Genomic DNA, 24,738 nt, shown 5'->3' on the forward strand with positions numbered 1-24,738 from the left:
AGAATTACAACGCCCAGCGCCAACCAGGCAAGAAGAAATGCACTCTCATTCTCCTCTGCTCTTTAGCATTCCCCTTGTCTTATTAGCTCATGAACACAAGTTTCTCAACTGGAGACCGCCTAATCACCGAAGCTCTCTCCTTTCTTTTTATTCTTCTGTCTCTTTTTACTGCTGGCAGGGTTCACAATTGGATTGGGTGAGGAAGATGAAGAACCAAACCCTAGGCCAGGTGAGGTGGGTTTCTTTGGCGGGACGAGCTCGTTGGTGGTCTCGGCGTCGTCAATAGCGGGTTTCTCGTAGTTGACCAAGGATTTTGGCGTGGTGCAGGAGAAGACAACAGCGAATTTGAAAAAATGATAGGATTTGATGGTAGAGAAAGACGCTGATGGGGAGTGGATTAGTAACGCCATTTTCAGTTTGGTAGGTTAGCGAAGATGATAGCGCGTAGCTCGAACTCAAGTGGTGTTAACTGGGCCCGGCCCTCTCTTTTAGGGCCCAATAACAAAATTAATTTTTGTTATTAGAATTAACAAAATTGAATTTGATCACTTACTTTCATTTCAAGGAAAAGAAAACAAATCATTTCTCCTCCGCAATCTGCACACTCTATTAGTCTATTTGGTTCACGCACTCCATGCCAACTCTAATTCCTGTTTAAAACCTAGAATTTGAACTCCATCACCGTCTTCATAGACAAACTCTTTCTTCATGACCTCTCTCCCTTCCACGCACTCTTCCTCCTTTCCATCCTCTCATCTCCGATCCCTTCTCGGAGAGCACGATGCAGTTGTTCGCTCTCCGCGCTACCAACGAGAGGCGATGCACAAAAGAATGGCTCCGTAATTCTCAGGTGATCTCCGAGTCGACGATAATCCAGGGCTTGTAGCCGCCTCCGACTATCAGGCCGTGGTTCCTCTCTACGTCTTCGATCCTCGGATTCTTTCTCGTACGCATGCTTCTTCTAATTTTTCATATATTCCTTTTTCTATGTGTTTTAGGTTTTTCTTTGTTGTTTGCTTGCTATTATGTAACTATTAATATCGAATCGAATATGAGGTCACTGGAATCAAAACGTACAGTAGGTGTGAACCGTGCATTAATTCAGAAACAAAGCTCTGATTCCGAAACCTAAACGGAGACCTAATTTCTGACATTCGGAATACAGGAAGATATTTGTTCCGCCAAAATTGAGTTGAGACTGAGCAATGTCTTGTTAGGTCGATGACTTGATTTTGTAGAACATATGAAAATTTTGAACGAAAAGATTATCATGCTTTGCAAAAATTACGAGTAATTGACGGTCTAAGAGCAGTGTATTTGAATTCTGTAGGGTCTGATGACTACTTGACTATACGTGATGCGAAAGATGCCTCAACAACATCATTAGTGGGAGTAAAACTGTGTTATGCCATGATATACTGCAACGAGAGAAATGTCAAGTCTGATTTCATGTTTTGATTTGAAATTCTTATTGACTGACTTTTCTGACAATTTGTACAGGTGATTCTGATGAAATGCTGGAACTGCTTCTTTTTGCATTGAGAGATTTAAGAAAGCCGTTGTAGGAATAAGGGTCTAATCTGATGATGAGGTTCGGGAGAGCAGAAAGTGTCATGCAAGAGCTCTTAAAAGAGGTCCTTACTTATATTTGCTAACTGTGCTACTATAAGAGTGTGTGAAGAGTTTTTTTCTTTCATTTACTGATTTCATCCAGAGGACTTGAACAGGTGAAAACAACTCATATATTTTCTGAAGAAGAGGTATAGTACATCTGTGCGAGATTATGTATCTTGTTGAACATATGTTCGCAACTATACTTTCCCCTGAGAGGAGTCCTGGGAAATTTTTTGTCAGACCCCCTTCTATGATATTGAGGTGGCTTTCTTTTGCAGCTCTTTGGTGCTTGTTATATGAATTTATGTTCTAAGGTACTTGGATCAGCTGTTGTCTGATTAATTCTGACTAATTTAGAATCTGAAAGACTTGATTGAATCTTTTTATTTCTTCTTTTGTCATTTTTCTTTGTTCATATGTTGTAGCTTTCGAAATACTACTTGATGTTCATTGGACTGAGGAAAGATAATGGTTGAACCATCAATCAGGTCCTCTTCCGACATTTGATGATCTAAAGAAATTTATGATTAAAAATAAATGCAGCTCAATAGAAAGTTGGGCACTGATCAAGGAAACTTCGGTCAATCTCCATTGAGAAGGAAGTTGCCCACTTTTTGTTGCCATTTGTTGTCAATGAAATGACTGTTCATATATATCACCTGAATGAATTCCTGTTGGTTGGTTTACTTACGCGAAGGGAATGAAAGATCCAATATCAGATTCTAAGTCCAAACTTGCTATGCTTAATGAGCATTGTCTAGATATCGTAATCAAGGAATTAGATGCTGGTAAATGTAGAAATCACTGTGCAAAGCTGCAATGATAGTTGTTTGATCTGAGATCTACATTGATCATATAAATTTATTATTTCTGATATTTCAGGCCACTGTCCCCAGGATGAGCAGCAGCCAGAAGAAGTGAGTTTGATCATTAGTGAATGGGTAATGGCAGCTGAAAGCAAAATTCTGGCTTAGAGATGATTGTCGTGCTGTTGGTGCTTCACAGCTTCTTGTATTTGTAAGACCACTTTCTTTGCCTCTATCCCTCTCTTTCTTGATTTTTTATAGCCCTTCATTACCACTCCTAAGGTGGACTAAGGTGGAATTGGATATTTTTACCCACTCACATCTACACACACCACCTCATTGTTTCCTTGCATATTTAGACCTGCACTCATATTTACACCCAAGACCTTGATAATCTTTTGACTATTAATCCTGCTCCCATTCATCAACTCATTCCTCTCTTGCATACTTCACCGCCACTAATTTCAGCATGCCCTTCATTTCCTTCAATGCACTCAACAGTGTCTCTTCTGCTCTTTCTCAATTTTCTAGGCTATCCCTTTTTCTAGGCTAAGCATATGTTAATGTTCTGTTTCGTCATGAAAAACAATATAGCTGTGAATGAGTAATACACATACCTAAGCATATGTTCATTTTCAGTTTCTTCATAAAAAAATATAGGTGTGAATTGGTAATACGCATTCTGCGCGCCCTTGTGATAAGCTAGACATACCTAAGCATATGTTAATTTTCTCTTTGGTCATAAAAAATATAGCTGTGAATGAGTAAAACGTAGGCTGCAAGCTCTTTGTAACTAAAATTATTGGCTCATTAAGGACCAAGAAGAAAATAATTGAACCAACCTGAAGCCATTTGCGCTCTTGCATTATTGGTAATGGTTTGCTTTCCTTTCTATAATGCTGTGCTAAGATAACGTTTATATTTGTTAATTCATAAAATGGTTAATGAACTTTGTAATGAAATAGGGCTTTTTGCACGTTTTACGGCATGTGTAGAATACAAAAGCGGGGGATTGTAAACATTAGGACATGTGTTGAGTGAAATTATGTCCTGCTACGACTTAGTTGGAGCGTGGACCCAATTAATACGGGCTAAATTAAGAATTGGGTTCAATTCCTTTGCTCTTAATCATAATTGGGCCCAATGAAATCGGTCTGATTCTGCCTAGCCATAACCTATATGGGCTTGATTCGGTGGTTAGACCCACTTAAATTTGGGCTTAATTCCCTCTTAACCCAAATCCAATCCATTTGGGCATAATTCTGGCTAAACCCAAATCGGCAAATCCAATTCAATTGGGTTTTCTTTTTTACCACAACTGTAATGGGCTTAAATTCTTTCTTAACCCAAATCCATTCGGCAAGGCTCAAAAATCATAGGCCCAGGGGCCCTTCAATTACAGGCCAAATTAAATTGGGCTTATGGCCCATTAATCTGGGTTGATGCCCACTTGCGTTTGACCCATCGATAGACCCAAATTTATTGGGCCTCAAGAGTTAAGCCCAACTTAATGGGCCGTACGCTCAACTAAGTAATTTTGTAACCGAATTTATTGGGCCTTCGGCTCACAAATCATAGGCACAGACGTGCCCACATAAACTGAATTATACGCCCAATCAGTTAGGGCTTTAGATCAAAATAATCTGCGCTCTATAACCACTTCATTCAAAGCAAAGTTCCATCAAAATGGGGCTCCGGGTCCACAGAACATGAGCCCAAGGAACACTCAAAATTGAAGCAAAATTACTCACATCTTAGTAATTCAAGTTTCATAGTTTGTATTGGGTAAAGATGGGAGTATAAACAAAAGGAAAATAAACCTGCTCACATCTGCAATGATTAAATTAAACTGCTTATAATTTATAAATGCGCAAAAAAAATGATCACATTAAATAAACCTTATCGCATGCTCAATTCAGGCAAGCAAGAGCCCAAAGAATTAATGAGAAGTTTTGATCTTACCTTTTCACACTGCTACTTCACAGACATCAGCCCACTGATTTCCCTGCGGCAATCACACGGGACGGAAAAAAGCGCACGTCACCTTACACGCATCCTTTAACAGGATTATCTTTGATTCTTTTAATATTTCTCTAACCGCCCCGTCTGCTCTCTTTATTTGATTTTCTATGTCTCACTGAATTTCATATTTTAAAGGTTCTTGCCTATCTTCCAGTATCTTCAGTTCATCCAAATAATTAGTTATATCAGGAATTATCCCTCCTTTGGAGTACCTTACAATCCCATCCGTCGCTAGATCATTCAGCAAATCAGCTGGTTCTTTGGCTCCTCCATGCATCAAAAATTTTGTTCTAAGGGCATTTCCTGTAGCTAGTGAAAGTGGATCCTCGAGGCACAGCTTTTGCCATATATTCGCAGCAAAGCATTTCGCATACAAGTAGCTATAGTAACCTATAAATGTTACACAAAAGACATCTCAACTTTCAAGATATTACATTTCATAAATATTAAATATTAGATTAAATAACTCAAAAACACATACTGGCCTCATAATGATCCCCACAAAGTTCCCAGACAAGCAAAGTAAAATATTAGGTACTTCTATTCTCTCATTCTACAGGAACCCCAAACAAATGTTAAACTGGCCATTTGTATCAAGTTATTTACAAATTGCATCTACAGAATGTAAGCACTACAAAATATTACGCTAGCATGGATTCATAAAAACAAATAGGGAACAACTTGTAGTGGCAAAACGTGATATGCTCGCACAATTCACATGATTTCTTTTCTCAAACTACTAACTGAAACACTAGAAAAATTTCCATGCTCTTTGGCATTCAGGTGACCTGAAGCAAAAATTCTGTTCCCTCATAAAAACACTAGTGGTTAAAAATTTCTTAAAAAGAAAGAGGGTGGTTATAAATTCAGAAAAACATAGGTGATTGGAAATGCTAACAATATCTTTCAAAAAGAAGTTCCTTGGGGCATATTTTTTCCAATGACATTGCCTTAATGGATGAGACCATATCAAGAGTTAGTTTGACATTCAAAACATGAACAAGCTTTAGAATGGTGGGAGAGGCCATATAATGTACGTTTAGAAATGGTAGGAGTGCTAGGGAACTGATTAAAATGACAGGAAACAAATAATTAAAACTGGGAATTTTAAGTATCTTTGGTTGATTATTTTAGAAAGATGGAAGGATTCAAGAAGGATGTAGCAAATAAGATTGAAGCTAGTTCAATTAAATGGAAGAAATGAGACTATTGATTAAAGAATAAGATTCATAAATACCCTTCAAGCTAAAAGGAAAATACTACAGATTTTGCTATACATCAAGTAATAATGTGCAGCACTGAATATTCAGCTATTGAGAGACGACAACCTTAGGATGAGAGTAGTAGAAATGAGACTCTGTTGGATATGTGGGAAACAAGGATAGGATAAGAAATGAGACTATTTGATCTAAGTAGGGGAAGCACAATGAAGATAACAAAGGAGAAAATCAGCTACATAATAGTAGAAGTGTTCAAACACTCGTACTCTTACAGCACTGAACACACATATTTAGATATCAAAGAATGCAAATACTATATCATCACAATATAACCACGACATCAGTTCAGACAAACCTGCACCATAGTTTATAAGATGACTAAATCGGATCTGCCAACGTGTACCCTCCACATGCTTCCAGCTGGTATGCTGTCTTTTCAACTCAGCAACAATAGAACTTGTATCTCTGGGTGAGGGTGGCTGTTCCCCAAAAAGGGTTTGGTCAACCAATGCATAGAAAATCTGACAAACAGCACATATACTGGTTAAAACTTGTTTTCCTTGCTTCAGTTATAAAAAGGGTACTAAGAACATTGATTGTTGATCCATTAGGTCAATGGACAACAAACCTGGCGCTGCAATTCAGTCGCTGCAAACATGTCCCTAGCACCTAGCATTGACTTCACTAATTTCTCAGGTATTATTTCACCAGTTGAATAGTGTCTTCCAAATCTCTTCAAGACACGGTAATCCCATGCATAGTACCTAGACAAGATATCTAGTTACATAAGTGAGTGAAAATTATTGTCAAACAATCACATAACATAGTCAAGAAGCCAGTGCGTACTAGCACTTTTAGTGAAAGGAGCATATTAGGAGAACATCAGCTAGTTTAACTAAGATTTCCATCCATTTCATCAAAATTTAAATAGATTTGAAAAAGGAAGGGAGGATTTGAAATGGGTTCCAAAAAAGATAGCATCACTACAGCAACATTGACAAGAAGTGTGATGATGCCACCATTCCATACAAATCTGAATATCGACGATTACGGGAAGATGTTCAATGCCAACTCCCTTGAAAGAAAAGGAAAATAAGAATATAATTTATTTGTCAAAGTAACAGTATTTTACTCACTCAAATAGGTTTGAAGGTGTCTCAGCTAAGTCGAGTGCCACCCTGGTACCAGAGAAATGTTGATAATTCTACAAAGAACAATAAAGGTTAATTAAAATGAAGTTGAAAAGAGAAAACATTGTGCTTTGTTCAGCATTGGGACAATACCGTTCTTGAGAGTAAAGAATGAAGAGCATGTCCAAACTCATGAAACAGGGTTTCTACTTCCCAATGATTAAGTCTCACTGTTGATGAACTATTTGACCCCGAAAAATTGCAGATGAGGGCCACAACCTGTAGAGACAGCAAACTAAAGCCAAGTAAAATAATTTATGACAATAAAATTTCAAGAGATTTGAATGACATCACATACAGTTTTGGAATATAACATTAAAATACACTAGGTAAATCTAGCCTGTTTGAACAAAATTATAAAAAAAAGGGTAAAACTTGCACATGTTCCCAGTATTAAGAGTGACTATTTGGACGACTGGATGCACATTGAAGTTATCTAGTCTCACTCTTAGGAATTAGGACAGTGCTTTTATTGACCAGAATGGACGAAGACCTTTTTCTAGCGTAAACACATCAGAAAGCTGTTGAACACCCCCCACTAGGTTAAATATTGGCCCTCATATCTAAGCCATCAAACAATTTAGCCATTGCCAACAACATAATCAAGCTCATCCTCACTTCTTTGATAGAAAACAGCATTGCATTCTTGTAAACATTTGTTTTTTTGTTTGCACTGGAGCATTGGATCTTAGTCATTACAAAAAAGAACAAAAAAAAATCATCCATCTGCGACTTCAACACACTCATTTTTAGTCTAATGGGAAAACATAATCACAGGCTAAAATAGAAACTTGAAGTTGAAGTATCCATTTTTCCCGACAAAATTTTTGGAATATACACCTCATCTCTGGTAACTAGTTCTATAATCAGCTGTAATCAGGAGGCACCACCTAGGTGCCTATCAATTATCAAATATATTATGCTCTTTTATTACTCCAAAAAAAAGGTTTTGGACTAGTAATGCCACATAGATATAATGATCAGGAAGTGTTTGCTGATATATTCTACAACCTTTTGTAACAGGTGCCAACATTGGAATAAGGTAGCAATGATCATCAAGAAAATGCGCCCTCAAGGGAGGACAGGCATGAGTTCGACAGTCCCTTAGTTCTAAGAACAGTTAGGCACCATGTAAAATGAAATTGTACGCTTAGTCTATGTTTTATTATTTGAGACATGTTTGACACAAGAAAGGTGACAATGATCATCAATTACTGTAACATGATATATGCTGATAAACAAACAATCACATACAGGAAGTTGATATTCTGTCTCAGAAATCCGGCGACCCCCTCTAATTGCAAAGTTAGCACAACCAGGATATTTTCCCTGCCTCGAATACAAGTCAAGGTACAGATATCCCAAATCACCCTGAAAACATATAAAGCTGCCTTCAAGAATGCAAGATATGAAAGTATAAAACAATATCAAGAAAGCATGTCCATGCATACACAGAAGTGAAACATTCATAAAATATATTGAAAAACATACCACTGTCGGGCCATTTTAGGTTGCTCTTCATGTTCGTAACTTTGCAAACACCAAAACTTCACCAAATGAAGCAGGCAATATTCAAGTTCAAGAAAATCTGTACTGAAGATAAAGCCTAGACGCTTTTAATGAATTTCTTGCTGTCTTGTTCTCCAAATTTAACATTATGAATCACTCACAACCACTACAGAAATTAAGCTCCACATCTTGATACAATTCCAGACTTACATCAGTAATTCCATTACTATCGATAAGATAATTTTCTGTAATTATTATGGGAATAAGTAAAAAAGTGGAAATCCATGACGCTCACAATTCATCTATTTACGGGGCATTTGGTTGGCACGTAAAGGGTGGGATGAGGGTGAGAATCACCAATTCCCTTGTTTGGTTGGAGTTTGGAAGGGTGGAATCTCAAACACATTTCACCCTCTATTCTCCCTTGTGGATAATGACTATTCTATCCTTTTTACAAATTAATGGCATCTCTTATATTAAACTAGCAAGCAACCACCATTGGATCTATTAAATATTGTTATTATATTTTTGAAAAGCAAAAAGGGTGATATAAAAATTGTACTATTAAAATTCTCACTCATAGGCACTCTTGATATACTACCAAACATGATTATACTTACCTCATACTCATTGTCACACACAGCTCACACTCACACTTGTTCCATTATGAACCAAATGCCCCGTTAGTTCTATGTCAAAGACAAGCGCTAAATAATGTACCTCGTCAGGATGATGGAGAGACATTTTTAGCACATCAGGGTGCCATGATTCACCTGGTGCCATCGGGATGCAAAGAAATGCTGCGCCAAATAATGATTCAACCAGCACTTTTAATCCTTCAATACATTGTGGCAGGGGAAAATATGATGAAACAATCTGCACACCAGTTGGGGAAAAGGGTTGCGTTTAATAGAAAGCAAGAAACACAGACTTCTTGTATACAAACAACAACAAAACAAAACTCAGCTTAATTGCAAATGAAATGTAACAGAAATGTAAATTACTGAAGACTCCAAATCATGAGCAGAAGATTTCATCATTGCCGAGTAGTAAGCCTCATCCCAAGGCTCTAAATCAACACATTGCTGACCGCATCTCTCTCTCTTAAAGTTCCTAGTTGTCTTAAACTCCTGGAGACATTAACTGCCCATTAAAATACAAAAACTCTAAAATAATTAACAGCCAATATCAGAGTGCACCAACACTTCATATGAAAAAGTACTTTAGCACAGAAGACTATACCTTATCAGCCTGAGGCCTGATCATATTGCTCATGTCATGTAGAAACGACGTCACAACATCAGGTGAAGAAGCCATGTTTGGCTTCACAACAAACTCGGCATAAGATTTATATCCCAATATCTGCAATCCGAAATTGAAATTAATAATTTATTCACTATGACATCAATTAAAGGATCTCAGATGCTATGTGGTTTAAGAAGCATTCAAATTTAGTTATTCGCAAGAACCAAGTACTTCTCAGCTCAGTAAAGGCAACTAACTGCTGCTAGTAAGTAGTAACTACTTAACCGGGTTCAGGAAAGTAGAACAGGGCCTGCAACTTATCTTTCATCAATTTACATGAACTAAAGGCTCTCAGGACTTGAGTTCACAATGGGACTTTTACCAATTGCCAAGACTTCTATGCTCCCCGTAATAGTTAAATCAACCTAGATGACTGATTCTGGTCTTTGTAGATGCAAGATTGATGAGCAGAGCTCATGCTGATATCACCATGTTTCCAATAAAGTTCTGGTATCAACATCTTTTGGTAGATATCTAGAAAATGCTGATCTGCTCACAAACTTAACTTTCAAGTTAATAGTGTAACTTTTGTATTACCCTAAAGAATTCTAAAAATGAATTTTACAGTCTCCATTCAGATCGGTCTTCCTACATCTCTCTTTAACTGACCTTCTACATTTAACAGAATGACATGTTGTAAACCTAACACACAAATCAGGAGGAATAACCCATTAAAGATGGGAACACAAAAGCTTGCAAGTAAAATGTTTATTCACTTAACTATATGCTAATGAAAAAAGACAAAAGTTGGACGCATAAATAAAATTCTCCGTGGTTAAGAAAATCAGACAATATATTCTAGTAAGATCTTGTCACAGCTCAACGAATACACATGGCCCCCAATTCACCCAAACAACCAATTGAAAACAAAGAACACAGATTTACTGAGCTTCTTATTCAAGCAACCTCAAGTTGATAACAAAACTTTTAAAAGAAAAGTCACACTTGCTGATCTAAGAACAATTTGTAGAGAAGTTTCATATTTTCTTGATAAACATATTATCTGCGTGTCTTATGTGTTCTTCACCCCTAAACTAAAGAACTCCTTTGGGATCTTAGGAGCACTTCTCCAAGGTGGCAATCTTAAATCATACCTTCCAGCCAAACAACAATAACATGGAAGTAGAATGCACTGCCACAATGTATATGAAAGGAGAATTATGTATATGATGATAAATAACCTGAGCTAGCTCATGGCGGGAAGCAATCAGCTTGTCAAGAACTTCAATGTTCGCATGGGGGACAGAGTTTCCTTGCACATATACCATTTTCCTAACCTGAAAACAGATAAAAGAGGACAGCAACAAAACATTTCATAAAAATAGAAAAACACGCACACCTTATTCTCTGGCACTCTCTTGCTATGCTTAAATCTCAAACATCATTGATATGCAGGGGACAAGGATAACAGATATTTGCAAGAACGAACATGAAAAATACCTCTTCATCTGGCACGCATTGTAGTATTGAAGACAATGTACGTGGCTCCGTTGTTATCTGAAACCCCTTTTCTTTTGAAGAACTCTGCTTCAATGATCCTTTCAATGTTGCAGATGTGCAACGATAAATGGGCTTTATAAGATGGTGCAAATTTTTTGGAATGCGTGATGCTGGAAATACATCCACGTGACCAGGGTCGGTGGTTATATTTTCACCAAACCTGACCAAAATCAAATGCATACAAAGCGCATATAAGAACATGGCATATTGACTATGTTTGATATATGGAAGAAAAAATTTGAATTAACACGATTATATACTTACTCCCTGCTCAGCTTAAATATGGCCACATTTAACTGATTTACTCGATCAAGTTTCTCTACAAGAACCAAAAGGAAAAAGGATCCTTATTTTCTAAAAGATTGAGATAATCATAACAGCCTATCGCTAAGCAAAGTCAGCAACAAAGGAGAAATACCAGCGCACAGATGAATTCCGCCCTTTTCAAAGTCGATGCGTAGAGAATGAGCAGCCCTGCGAGCTTCCACAGTAAGCAAATGACTATCTTGCTCCGCTTTTTTCACCGCATCATACAATGAATTATTTGTGTTGAGATACTGCATGTCAGTAATAAAACACACCAACGTGATTACCGGAAATAGCTAAAGAAAATCCAAAGTTCATGTAGATGAGCATAAAATAAAATAAAAAAACCAGACTCCAAAAACTTGACAATAGAGAAAAACTTAAGATATCAAATTGATGAAATACATTGAACTCAAGTAAATACATATTAAAATCAACACAATGAAGTAAAATGGCAACAACTCCCCTGCTGATGCAGCGGGCCCCACCCCTTGGAGGACCTCGGCCTCTCAAGGGCGTGGGCTGTCAACCCCTCCCATTGGGCCATGGGCCTAGCCCAACCACATCAGGCCTGCAGACCATACACCCCAACCCATCATAATCCATTCCTGGAATATAGGTTGTTGGTGCCGGGATTCGAACCCGCGGCACCCTTTAACATAAGGTCCGCAGACGCTCATGCTAACCATTGAGCTCAATGGGAGGGGTTGACAGCCCACGCCCTTGAGAGGCCGAGGTCCTCCAAGGGGTGGGGCCCGCTGCATCACCTGCACAATGCTCCCATAGTGGGTGGGGTTGGGGAGAGGCAGGATGTACGCAAACCTTACCCCACATAATCAATACAAAGAAGAATTACAAGAAAATTCTAATGGAAGGAGATAAGCAAAAATCACAAAAGGTTTAGGGAAAAATTCAACACTATATAAATTGGAATTCATCACTGTACAAACATTATCATACAAACCTGCTTTCAGCTACAAACTAAGCTAAGTAAGACTAATACAAAATGCTTAGAAAGGAAAAATTAGTCATTGGATAAAGTTCTAAATAATCCATTTATTATATGTAATTAGGCACCTTGTGCCATCTCAATCAAAGGCAATTGCTTAAGCTTCACAGAGATGCTCAATCCCTTATGTTAATGTCTAGTGGTAGGCCTAAATGGCATTTTCTTAAAAGAAAAAGGTGCAACAGTTGCAGAGGACTTCTTGTTCAAGGATATTAAACTGTAGGACTCCGGATGAAAAAGTAATCAAGTGGCGGACAATATAATTTTGCTTCAATAAAATTCTTTCAGCCTATGAATCTAATCCTCCTTTAAATGTACATTTTCAACCTGATAAATAAATCACACCCATCAACCGCATACTTGTTTTCCGCAAAGGACATGCCATCAAAATTCTTGTGTCCATTAGCCATGCTGATACATTGCAATGCATACTATATCAATCATAAGCCATAAAGAATATGTTTCTTGCCACAAAACCACAAACGCCAATCAAGAGTCATGACTACGCTAACAACAAAAGAGTCAATACTACAAAAAAATCTAAGATAACTGGTCACCTCACATGCATATATTCATTCATTCTCATTGATGCTTTGCAAGCCTCAGTGATGAATTCCCTATTACACAAACAAAAACGTAACGGAAATTGTCAATATGTATATCGGTGCACACGCACAAACAAATACTTTTGAAAATGTAACTTAAAAGGTTACTGAAAGAATATCAACCTGTCTGGATGGGTATTCCTACAAAATTCTGCAGAATCAACAACAGAACAAACCTACAAAACCAAATACCTCAATCAGTCCTTCCACTAAGTAGTGAAATTTAAATAAAAATACAATTAAACGGAGAGAAAAAAAGGCCAACTACAAACGGACCAACTCAAGTATAATTCAGAAGGCAGAGGCTACCGTATCTGAAATTTCATCCATGGCTCGAATAATTTCAGTAGATGAAGGCATTCCACTAATGTAATTAACCAGTTCGCCAGACCTAATCAAATTTCACATTCAAGCACAAAATAAATTGAAGATAAAAGAAAAACATCTATAAAGAACCTGAGTTCCGTCCAGCTAACAAGAAACAACCAAAAATCAGTGAATATGAAGAATTAATAAAGATATTAAATCAACTATATCAAACTTAGTTTAGTCATGGAAATCAGCGAATATTGACTATCTTCAATTTGATCTAATATAGATTTAAGATTCATACATGTTAGATCTCCTTTTTGTTTTTCAATTGTTGGTACCTTTCAATAGCTTCGTCGACAAAACGTCGAAAGCCTTTGGGAGTCTTCAAGTGGTGAAATCCGTAGAGCCCCGTAGTCGCTCCGTTCTGCAAAGCTCCGGCTGTAAAGTGAAAACGGCGGGTTCTGGATACATCTGTATGGCAAAATTTGACGATATTTCTAAAACGGAGGTCGAAGGCGGTCCTGCGGATAGAACTTTGCATTGCTCGGCGACAGTAGCAGCGGTATTCCGCCGAAGTACGTCGGGAGAGTTGGAAGTAGATTTCACTGCTCCAGAACTGAAAGCATTGCAGTGTTCGCCTCAGAGTTTACGGGAGAAAGAGGAGGATTGTTTGGATGGAGGGAGAGGGAGAGAAGATGCCAGAGAGAGAAGACAATGGTACATAAACCCTAAATTTGAGAGGAATGTTAATAGTAAACGTTTATGCGCTGAAGTGCTTAGAGATGGAAGGAGGCTTCAGTACTCATTCAATTTGATGCCTTGATGGTCGCGGCCGGTTCACGCTTTTTAGTTTTGTTTAGAGACAAGTCGGTGGAACGGCTAGTTGATCCCTACCCTAACTTGATCAGAACGTTCACAGCTGTAGTCCCTCAGGGATTGGGAAAACCATGCGGCTCTAAAAAAGTATCATTGTTTTTTGTTTTTTTATTTAGTTTTTAAAAAATAAAAACCAAAAATAAAAAATATTGTTTTCAAAATTTTTAAAAACTATTTTTTTGTTTTCAAAAATTTTGAAAACTTTTTTTTGGTCATAAAACCAAAACAAAAAATACAAACAAACAATATTTTTTTTCTATTTTTTGAAAATTTAAAAAAAAATCAAGAAACAAAAATGATATAAATATTAAATTTTCAAATTTCCTTTTGTTTCTTTTTTGAAAAAATAAATTATAAATAGAGATGTAAGCATCTAGAGCCGCCCATTACAGGCCCATGTTATTGAAAGCCCAGTTATGAAGACGTTGCAAGTTTGGCCCACCATTCTCTTTCTTGTCCCTCCTTCGTGTCGCCCCATTTCCCGCCAAAACATGCTCGTCTCTCAGCCGCCACATCTCTCTTTCTCGTCAGTCCCCACTCCACGACGAACCAAAAAATGCCATGAGGATTCAAAACGATAACGGCAACAACAAAAATGACAATGTCGAGCTCCCCATCAACGAATCAGGATCCATCGTCGTCCGCGTCGACGCCGTGCAAGCTCAGAAAGATACCTCCAATCCCGCTCCGCCGTGCGCAGAGGGATGACTCCACGACATTGAGGACAACGACGAAGACCCCGAAGACGAGGAGGAATAGGAGGAGGAGGACGATGATTTCCCTGGGCCGGACGAGGACACGCCCATCATTCTCGCTGCTGCACTGGGGTTGAACCATATCAAGACTAGATCCGTTCCCTCACCTTCGACGCTCAGGTTCTATTCCACGGCCGGGACTCCATCAACTCTGGGGAACCAGTCTCGTAAGGAGAAAGAAGGGGCGGCGGAGCCCATCCCCGGTTGGGCCGTCCCTTACCACCACCCGAACCTTATCGAACAAGGTATGCTCATCCTAGATTCTATAACAGAATTTGTGGAAGGAAATCGAGAATGTCTTATTCAAATTTTGACGATGTTAATAATGAATGTGTTGAATTAGGGAAAAAGGTTCCCTGGAGTCAATCTAAATCATTGAAAAACCCTTCTCCACTCAATCCAGCATTGGAGGTAAATTCATGACAGAGAATTTTTTAAGCCTAGGTTTATTCATGTTCTGTTGCTTGGTAGTTTGGCTTGCTGAGATAGTTGTTGTAGAATCAGCATGCAGGTGTAGGGAAGGAAACTCAATCTCCACGTTTCCAAGCTATACTTCGACTTACAAGTAACAGGAAGAAAAAATCAAATGACGTCAAGAGCTTCTCTCACGAGCTCAATTCAAAAGGAGTTCATCCCTTTCCTGTTTGGAAATCTCGGGCATTTGGTCATATGGAGCTAAATGCGATATATACTTATAGATATTCTTTGAGTTAAGTTATTTCAAAATGATGTACATATGGATATGGTAAATTTTCAGGAGATTATGGTGGCCATTAGGGTAAAATTTGATAGGATGAAGGTAGAAGTTAACGCCGATTTAGGTGTTTTGGCGGGTGATATGGTGGGTATACTTGAAAAGACCTCAGAGTCTCACCCTGAATGGAAGGAGAACTTGGAAGATTTGTTGGTTGTAGCTAATCATTGTGCAAAGATGTTACCGAATGAATTTTCGGTGAAATGTGAGGACATTGTACAAACTATGGATAACAAGTGCCAAGAGTTATCAATCGGCATTGCAAAACAAGCGTACACCCTCCCTTTTATTCTCACTCGATGCACAAGGCTTGTGCAGTTCCAAAAAGAGAACGGTTATGAATATGAACACATTTTGGGTCTTCACCAACTTAGTGACCTTGGAGTTTATCCATTGGAAATTGCACAGCATGACTTCAGTGGCCCTTTGGGTGGAAATGAAGTGAATGAGAAACATAGAAAGAAGTCACATGACCAGGAACAAGGCCATTTGGTTTTGAAACAAGATAAAGTAGATCAAAATGTAGAAGTCGGCACTGCAAAAAGTGTTGACTCGACTACAAGCAACTATAGAATGTCATCTTGGAAGAAACTTCCATCAGCTGCTGAGAGAAATCGGAAAGGCTCCGAGACTGTTTATACTCCCACCAAGGATAAATCGGAACAGTTGCAAATGAAAGATGAAACAAAAATTGGTGATGATGAAAATTCTGAAGATCATGAACCTCTAATTGCAGAACTAAGAAAGCTGTCTTTGGGACTCGGGGAGGATCATCATAATGTAAGTTATGAAAATTCGATGATCTGTCGTATCTGTGAGGTTGAAATACCAATAGTTCATGTAGAGGAACACTCTTGAATATGTACCATTGCTGACAGATGTGACTTGAAAGGGTTAACTGTAAATGAACGGCTTGAAAGAGTTGCAGAAACTCTTGAAAAGATATTAGAAACATTGACACCAAAAAACACATCGAAGAGCACTGGTTCCCCAAGAGAAACTGCTGACGTTGCAAGAGTGTCCGCATCAAGTACACAAGAGCTCGTCTCAAGAGATCCTTGATTGTGTTCCTGATGCTGACACCTTTGTCAAGGAGGATCTAAATGTCTTGCCTAACATTTCTTGTGAGATGCAATCTGGTTTGGCTCCTGATCTTAGTGCAAAAAATTCATCAACTGGAAGCTTGACCCCAAGATCACTACTGCTAACACCACGAACGAGCCAGATTGAACTTCTATTAAGTGGAAGACGAACAATAACAGAGCTTGAGAATAATCATCAGGTACATGACCTTGTAAATTGTGATTGTATATGTGTCATACTGGACTGTCCCTTCGTGAGAGCTTGCAATCAATATATTTGATGGATGGTTATATCCATGGTACTTTCAGTGTGGACCTTTCTTAGGGATGTTCATTTTTAAATGTGGTGCTGAATATGGTAGCCCCATCTAGCCTTTTAGCTTTAAGTCCACTCCTATGTCAATTTGACATCTAACCTTTTTAAGACTTTGACAATTGGTTCTGAAATTTGGCAATTCTGCTGCTTATGCTCCATATTTTAACTGAAGCTTTTGATTATGCCTGCCATGATAGATAAGCAAGCTACTGGAAATTTCCCGTTCTATTGCAAATATAAATGATTGTGACTACAATGCATTGGAGTGTATGCTTGACCGCCTTGAAGATTTAAAATATGTCATCCAAGACAGAAATGTGGATGCCCTTGTTATTGAGACTTTTGGAAGACGCATAGAGAAACTATTGCAGTAAGTTAATTTTGATTTTTAATTGTCACATTTTTCTTGCTTCTCTTACAATATACAAAACATTCAGGTGGTTTATCTGCATATTATTGAGGCAGAGCATCTCTATATTAAACACAGATAAACTTTTAGTTTATGTTTCCATCACATGTTCATTCGCACATTTTCATTGGTTGCTTTTATTAATACTATCTCTAATTTTATCATATAATTCTTAATAATTACACGGAGAAATATATACTTCTCTGTGGACAGATAGATGATGAAAAAATAGATTCATTGAATGCCATTGCTGATGAAGATAGTTCAGTGGAGGATGAAGCAGTTCGTAGTCTGCGTGCAAGTCCGATCAATCCTTCTACTAAGAACCGAACATCCATAGAAGACTTCGAAATAATAAGACCAATCAGCAGAGGTGCATTCGGACGCGTTTTCCTTGCTAGGAAAAGAGCAACAGGAGACTTATTTGCTATAAAGGTTCGTATCCATACCAACGCATAACAGCTGAATCATTAAATATAAATTAGTGTGGCTTTCTTATATGGTACCTCTGATCTTTACATCTGCATATGTCTCTTGTGTAATAGATGATAATGGGCACTCCTATACTTTGCAAATACCCTTCTTGTTAAGTGCTATTATGACTTCTGACTCATTTGGGAAAAATCTAAGTGGTCTAATATCATGTCTACGTCTACTGACAGTCATAGATTACTAAAGGTAACTTTAATCCACTAAATTTCAAAAGAAGAATGCATCTGATTTTAGACTCTTGCTGTTTACAGTGGTGGATAGCTATCCTCTGTGCTTATCAGGAAGAACACTCTCTTAGACCATCAAAATTAATTTAGACTATTTTTATTTTCGACTAACTAATATGTCATGAACATCTCCACAGGTTCTGGAGAAAGCTGATATGATACGTAAAAATGCAGTTGAAAGTATTTTGGCCAAGCGTAACATCCTAATATCAGTTTGCAATCATTTTGTGGTAATAAGTAAGTTCCACAAGGTATTACAATTTCAGCAATGTATGATCTTGAAATGCTTTTGATGTAGGTGTATTCTTATGATGAGCAGGTCTGATTTTTCTACTCCTTCACATGCAGGGAGAATCTTTATCTGGTCATGGAGCATTTAAATGGAGGAGATCTTTACTCTTTATTGAAAAATTTAGGCTGCTTAGATGAAGACATGGCCCGTGTATATATTGCAGAAATTGTGAGGAAAAGATTTTTTGCCCTTATTTTGACTGTGCGTGTCTAACTGGAAGAAGAACAAAAGAAAATGAAATACTTAGAAAGCTACAATTACTCTGTTGCTTCTGTCCAGGTTCTTGCTCTGGAATATCTGCATTCTCTGAATGTCATTCATAGAGATTTAAAGCCGGACAATTTATTGATTGGTAAAGATGGTCACATCAAGGTTGATATTTTTTCACTTTGTTTTCTAGAGTGTTTTCATAGAATACCTTTTTTTTATTTATATATATCAGAGATGTTCTCATTAGTTGAAAAGGCAGTATGATAGATAAAATCCATTCTTTGTACATATTAGACTTAGAAGTAACTTCTATAACTTTAACATTAATTTGGGCGTCGATATCTAGATATTGTATATTCATGGGAGTCCGCTATATCCTACTAGATTATCATTCAATTTGGCCAAATAGTTCTTTCTATATATTTTATGCTGTAAATGATGGTAAGAAATAATCTCATAGTATATTTGTGTGTATTTAGGGACAATATTCCGGAAAAACTGTAAACAATTTCATGCACAAGGCTCCCGCAATGGACGGGGTCGGGGACAGACAGGGTGTACATAGACCTTACCCCTACATAATATGTGGAGAGGTTGTTTCCAAGAAATGAACTTGTGACCTCTAGGTTGCACCCTGCAACTCTACCACTGCACCACATATTCGCCTATCAACTCTATCTCCATATAATATGTGGAGAAGTTATTTTTAGGAATATTCTCGTACTAAAAATTATGGTTAGACTTTTTGCCCTGTCATTTACCATATTCTCAGGCATTATCATCACACATTTTGTTTTCCTATAGAACTCCTGATTCCTGAAACTGTTAGTTGTTGCCACTCATAAATCTCTAATCCCCTCTATTACAGTTGACAGATTTTGGCCTCTCGAAGGTTGGTCTTATTAATAGCACCAATGACTTATCTGGTCTATCACACAGTACCTCTAGTTTTCTTGGTGATGATGAGCCAAAGAGTCAAGCTTCATTAAAGAAAGAACAGCGCCAAAAGCATTCAGTCGTTGGCACCCCTGATTATTTGGCACCTGAGATACTTCTCGGCATGGGACATGGTGCATAATCTTTTAATTTAACCTATACTGCTACTAAGGAAACGGGAAGCTTTTCTTCTTCTCCTTTTGGTTCGACTACTTAAGCTTCCCAGAGTATTCTCCTATGCAGGTCCTACAGCTGATTGGTGGTCAGTAGGAATTATTCCTTTTTGAGTTGCTAGTAGGTATTCCCCCATTCAATGCAGAAACTCCACAGGTAGGCTCTTTTAGATCTGATTATGGCAGTCCTTCAGTTAAGGTTTATCTCAATGTAGTTACTACTGAATTCTGTCTATTGCAGCAAATATTTGACAATATAGTGAACAGAAATATACCCTGGCCCAAGATACCTGAGGAGATGAACTATGAAACGTCTGACTTGGTCAACAAGTAAGAAAACATATTTTTTGGTTTTTGTTCTTCTTTTCATTATATTTTTTGTTTTTCATTTTGTTTTTTTTTCACTTCCTTTTCTTTTCACTGCAAGATTTGTGCATTTTCTAACTAATTGCATTTGTGGTGTATAACTGTTATTTATCATATTGGGCCCCTTGTCCAACCCCTTAAAAGGCCTATCAAGAAGTTGGAGGAAACCCTCATTTAAACCACACACCAACCCTTTTCCCAATCGATGTGGATATTCAACACCCGCCCGCACGTGTGTGGGCTGTGAGCCCAATGCCTCACCTGGGCCTGCTCACACCACACACACGTGGAGTTTTACATCGCATTGGGCTGGCTCCGATACCATGTTATCATATTGGGCCCCTTGTCCAACCCCTTAAAAGGCCTATCAAGAAGTTGGAGGAAACGCTCATTTAAACCACACACCAACCCTTTTCCCAATCGATGTGGGATATTCGACCTTGATTTTTTTTGTAATGTTTTTTTGTAGTTCTCATAGTACACCTTCATGATTTTAGAAATGAGAATTTTCATCAATGACCATGCAATGGTAAGAGTCCTCTTAAAGTAAAACAAGCTGAAAGATAAGATAATTTCACAATTTTTTGTCTTTCTTACATCCTGCAACAATTGTAAATTTAAAAATGGAAGGAAGCAGAAAGATTAGGTTCTATTACTATATAATAGAACTTAATAGGTTATGGATTGGGACGGCTGTGTCATTCTTCTGTTATTATTGAATTGTCATCTCTTGGTCCTTGTAGACTTTGCAAATGTTGGTTCGAGCATGGACGCGCTCAGAGCCCTGTGCCAGAGTCTCTTGCATATGAAATACAGTTTTCTAGCTTCTTGGCCAATCCAAACTCTGACTGGAAATGTTCATGTTAAACATATTTTAACTAAGACATATAATCAGCCTTACTCATCATCATCATCGAAGCTCTATCCCAAAAATTTTGGGGTCAGGCCGGTCAGCTATATGAATTCGTCAACCTCACTCAAGACTACTAGAGAAAAGAAGAATAATTTGAGTAAGAAGAAAGTCCAACATTGGTTTCAGGAATGTCAAAGACTTATAAGCAATTAAGATTTCCATATAATGTTTCTGTTAAGTATGAATGTGTTATTAGATATATTATCTTTCAAAGGTTCTAAGTTTTTCTACTCATATTGTGCGCTTAACCAACACCAATTTCATGTTATTCAGGTGAAATCACTTCGTGGTGGCATAAAGAAACATTGTACCGGTTGACTAATATTTATGTGAATCATGTTTCTAAGTCATCAATGACTTTTGTCAATAAAATGTCTTGAAATTCTCACTTTTGTATCATTGAATCACTTCCATTTGCATGCTCTGTTTCAGACTTCTGAATGAAAATCCGGTTCAAAGGCTATGAGCAACAGGAGCCAGAGAGGTATCTCATAAAAGAAAACATTCATGTCTGATTTTTTACATATTAACATCTGTAGGAGAACATGTGATTCAGTGGTAGAGTTGCAGGGGTGCAATCTAGAGATCACAAGTTCAATTCCAAAAAACAGTCGCTCCACATATTTATGTGGGGTATGGTTTGCGTACATCCTTGTCTTTACCCGACTCCGCCCACTGCAGGAGTCTTATGCGCTGGAGTTGTTTACCTTTTTATCACCATCTACTGAAACCTCCAATCCCAAAACGACCAGCGTAATAATTCAGGAAGACGTTCTTATAATGTTCAAATTTGAATACTAAACAGAGTTGTTGATTTTCTGGCAGGTGAAACAACATCCTTTCTTTATGGACATTAACTGGGACACACTTGCAAGGCAAAAGGTCATCATCTTGAAAAAAACAATTCCAAATTTTACTGTATTGTTATTGGTAACAGTTCTATAATTTCTCAAATTGGCTGCCGGCTATGTTTATACCATCAGCTGAACCTCATAACACTAGTTATTTTATGAGTCGTTATATATGGAATCCAGAGGATGAAAATGTGCATGGCGGGAGTGATTTTGACGACCTGACCGACACATGCAGCAGTGGTTCCCCAAGCAACTTCCAGGATGAAGATGTATGCATCCCGTTCATATTGTCTTTCTGATCATATGTATATCCCTGTGCATCATGAAGCCCTAAATCAATCTGATAGTGGCCATAATATCAATACAGAAGAAAAAAATATTCCATAAAAGCCAACATATCGATTATGAAGTTCTTAATGTGGAAACTTAAACCATATTATGTCCTACTGAATTGAAAATGTATTCCTAGAGTGTTTTGTATATGACGGAAAATTCTATATGGACTATGATGTGAAATTTCACCGCTATAGTCTTGTGAACAGAGCACGTATACACATCAAGTTCTAAAAATTATCTGCTTACTGCTGAAACTGCCGTTATTTTAGCCTTCTAACTCCTCTATGCTGATTACACAGGTGGATGAATTTGGCAGTCTGGCAGACTTCAGTTCTTCAAAATTAGCCGTGAACTATTCATTCAGTAATTTCTCATTTAAGGTATGGCCGGTCACACCTTGATATTTATGAAATTGACAATATATATTTCAATAGAACAATGAAGTAGTAAAACACCATAAGCCCTTGGAGAAAATGTTCAGACTAAGCCTAAGATTTTATTTTCATGGTCATCTTCTTTGGAGAAAAAATGTTTATCCTCCTTGGACGATGCAAGAATTCATTTGGTTTCTTGACTACATTTATCTTCCAAATTCACACACCAATTTGCAAATCTACTTATTTGAAGTGCAATTAAGGAACTCAATTTTTTTTGTTTCCAGAACTTGTCTCAGCTGGCCTCTATCAACTACGATATGGTTTTGAAGAGCGCTAAGGAATCGGCAGAAGCATCCAAGCCATCTGTCCCATGATAGTTTGCAAGGATCATCTTCACCCTCACTTATTAAATGGCATCATCTCCTCGTATGCACCCAGCTCGAGTTTCTTGATTGGCATGATTGCAGTAGAGTGTAGTTTTGATGATGAGAATCTTCAAATTAAAAAAAGGCTCTCATTTGAAGCCAACATGGCTTTCGATCAAAGAAGGACAACAGGAATTTCATATGGTTTGATATGACTTGAACATTTAGAGCAGCAGTCATTCTATATTTCTATGACTTGTTTCTCTTCACTTGTGTTGATTTGTAGAGAACCAGAGAGAGAAAACTCCACACAAGGAGGTTCCTACTACCACAAAGTATCAGGAGGTCATCTGGTCGATAAGAATCCACAGGCTCTCTCACTCAAATCTTGCCTGAACTAGTGTAAGTGGGAAATGAGGTTAATAAACTTCCGATCTCCATCAATCTACGATTGTCTGGATGCTGAAATTTGGCGACCCTGCATATGGAACCTATATCTATCTCAATAGGCAACAAGTCAGTTCATTTCATTGTTTGCCACGCGTACCTTTACTACTGTACATGTATATTCTGTTCTTGGTAGTTTTCTGCAATTGTAGGAGCTTATTAAACTAAATTTTACATATCAGTTTTCAATGTCCTCTAAAGGATATCTTTCATGTTCCTGTCATGGACAGCGCAAGGAGCGGCAGGAAAGAGTACTCTTTTGTTTTTTAATTTGCTGCTTCTACATCCATTGAAAATTGGGACTGGAAGGTAATGTGTTACTATCAATTGAAAGAACTAGAATTGCCTGGATTCGATACTCTTAAGCTTGCTTGGCATTCTGTCTCTCTCTTTTCTTTTCTTCTGCTGGTTTATTTCAGCCTTATTAAAGAAAGCATTTAGAAGCTGGAATTGTAAAAGAAATTGTTGAATTTTGTATTTGCTCATGTGTTTGGCGCGCTGGAGCTGCCTTCCTGGATAGCTAACCTCAAGGACAGGGTAGACTTTAATTGGTCCAGCTATTGGAGCAAATTCTTGTGTCATATTCTGCAATGATTAGAATCATGAATTGCGAAAGTTTGTGAGCGGAGTCTCTTGTTGGCTTGCTGATCACTAGTAGACATCACACATTCGCACCAAAGGAGATTCGAGAGACATGTTTTTCTGTTCTTTCTTAGTGCAAGCTTGGTACACATTGGATGCCGACACAATGCAATAGAGCCTCATTTAGATATGTCGGCAAAATCAACCGGAACCAAAGGATTGGGGGAGGACCTGACCGCACCAAAAAAATTTGAAAAATTTTGTAAAAATCATAAATGTGTAATATATAATATTACAAATCCAATAATATATTTTTTGTTCGAAACAAAAATCAAATTCTTAACCATCCAGAGAATTTTAAACCAATAATTTAATAGCTGCATTCGTGGTGTACTTCACACATCACAATATTATTGGTATGGCCTAATTGCGTGCAACCATTATTGAAATCTATGATATACGATCTATCTTACTTACTGTGTTATTTAAGTGCTTGACAAGGGCAGTTGCTTATCTATTTGTTTATCATTAAGAATCATACAAAATTTCGTAATGAAGTGTACACAATTTAGCCACTT

At 37.7% G+C, this 24,738-nt stretch overlaps 1 protein-coding gene, 1 long non-coding RNA gene and 1 pseudogene across 5 annotated transcripts; 2 read left to right on the forward strand and 1 right to left on the reverse strand.

The window, feature by feature from the left end:
* The first annotated feature begins 552 nt into the window (after positions 1 to 552).
* On the forward strand, positions 553 to 3,058 carry LOC120003414. 4 transcript variants are annotated; one of them, XR_005469343.1, is made up of 4 exons: positions 553 to 946; positions 1,331 to 1,634; positions 1,728 to 1,928; positions 2,497 to 3,058. It is a non-coding gene; the product is annotated as an uncharacterized LOC120003414 (long non-coding RNA). The 4 variants fall into 4 exon arrangements; XR_005469341.1 differs by having other exon boundaries at positions 1,331 to 1,928; XR_005469344.1 differs by having other exon boundaries at positions 1,331 to 1,875.
* Positions 3,059 to 4,220: 1,162 nt separating this feature from the next.
* LOC120004067 (mitochondrial intermediate peptidase, mitochondrial) lies at positions 4,221 to 14,209 on the reverse strand. Its single transcript, XM_038853295.1, has 17 exons — positions 13,737 to 14,209; positions 13,396 to 13,477; positions 13,210 to 13,262; positions 13,044 to 13,098; positions 11,585 to 11,723; positions 11,431 to 11,485; positions 11,107 to 11,326; positions 10,848 to 10,943; positions 9,604 to 9,723; positions 9,366 to 9,491; positions 9,082 to 9,237; positions 8,107 to 8,223; positions 6,946 to 7,071; positions 6,799 to 6,866; positions 6,291 to 6,426; positions 6,018 to 6,183; positions 4,221 to 4,832 (listed from the first exon to the last, which is right to left on the reverse strand). The coding sequence occupies exons 1-17, from the start codon at positions 13,937 to 13,939 to the stop codon at positions 4,555 to 4,557; spliced, it is 2,196 nt and encodes a 731-aa protein (XP_038709223.1). The 5' UTR covers positions 13,940 to 14,209; the 3' UTR covers positions 4,221 to 4,554.
* A 557-nt stretch (positions 14,210 to 14,766) lies between these two features.
* LOC120003472 lies at positions 14,767 to 23,759 on the forward strand (annotated as a pseudogene).
* Positions 23,760 to 24,738: the final 979 nt, after the last annotated feature.

Source organism: Tripterygium wilfordii, chromosome 8 (assembly GCF_013401445.1).
Source record: "Tripterygium wilfordii isolate XIE 37 chromosome 8, ASM1340144v1, whole genome shotgun sequence".
NCBI lineage: Eukaryota > Viridiplantae > Streptophyta > Magnoliopsida > Celastrales > Celastraceae > Tripterygium > Tripterygium wilfordii.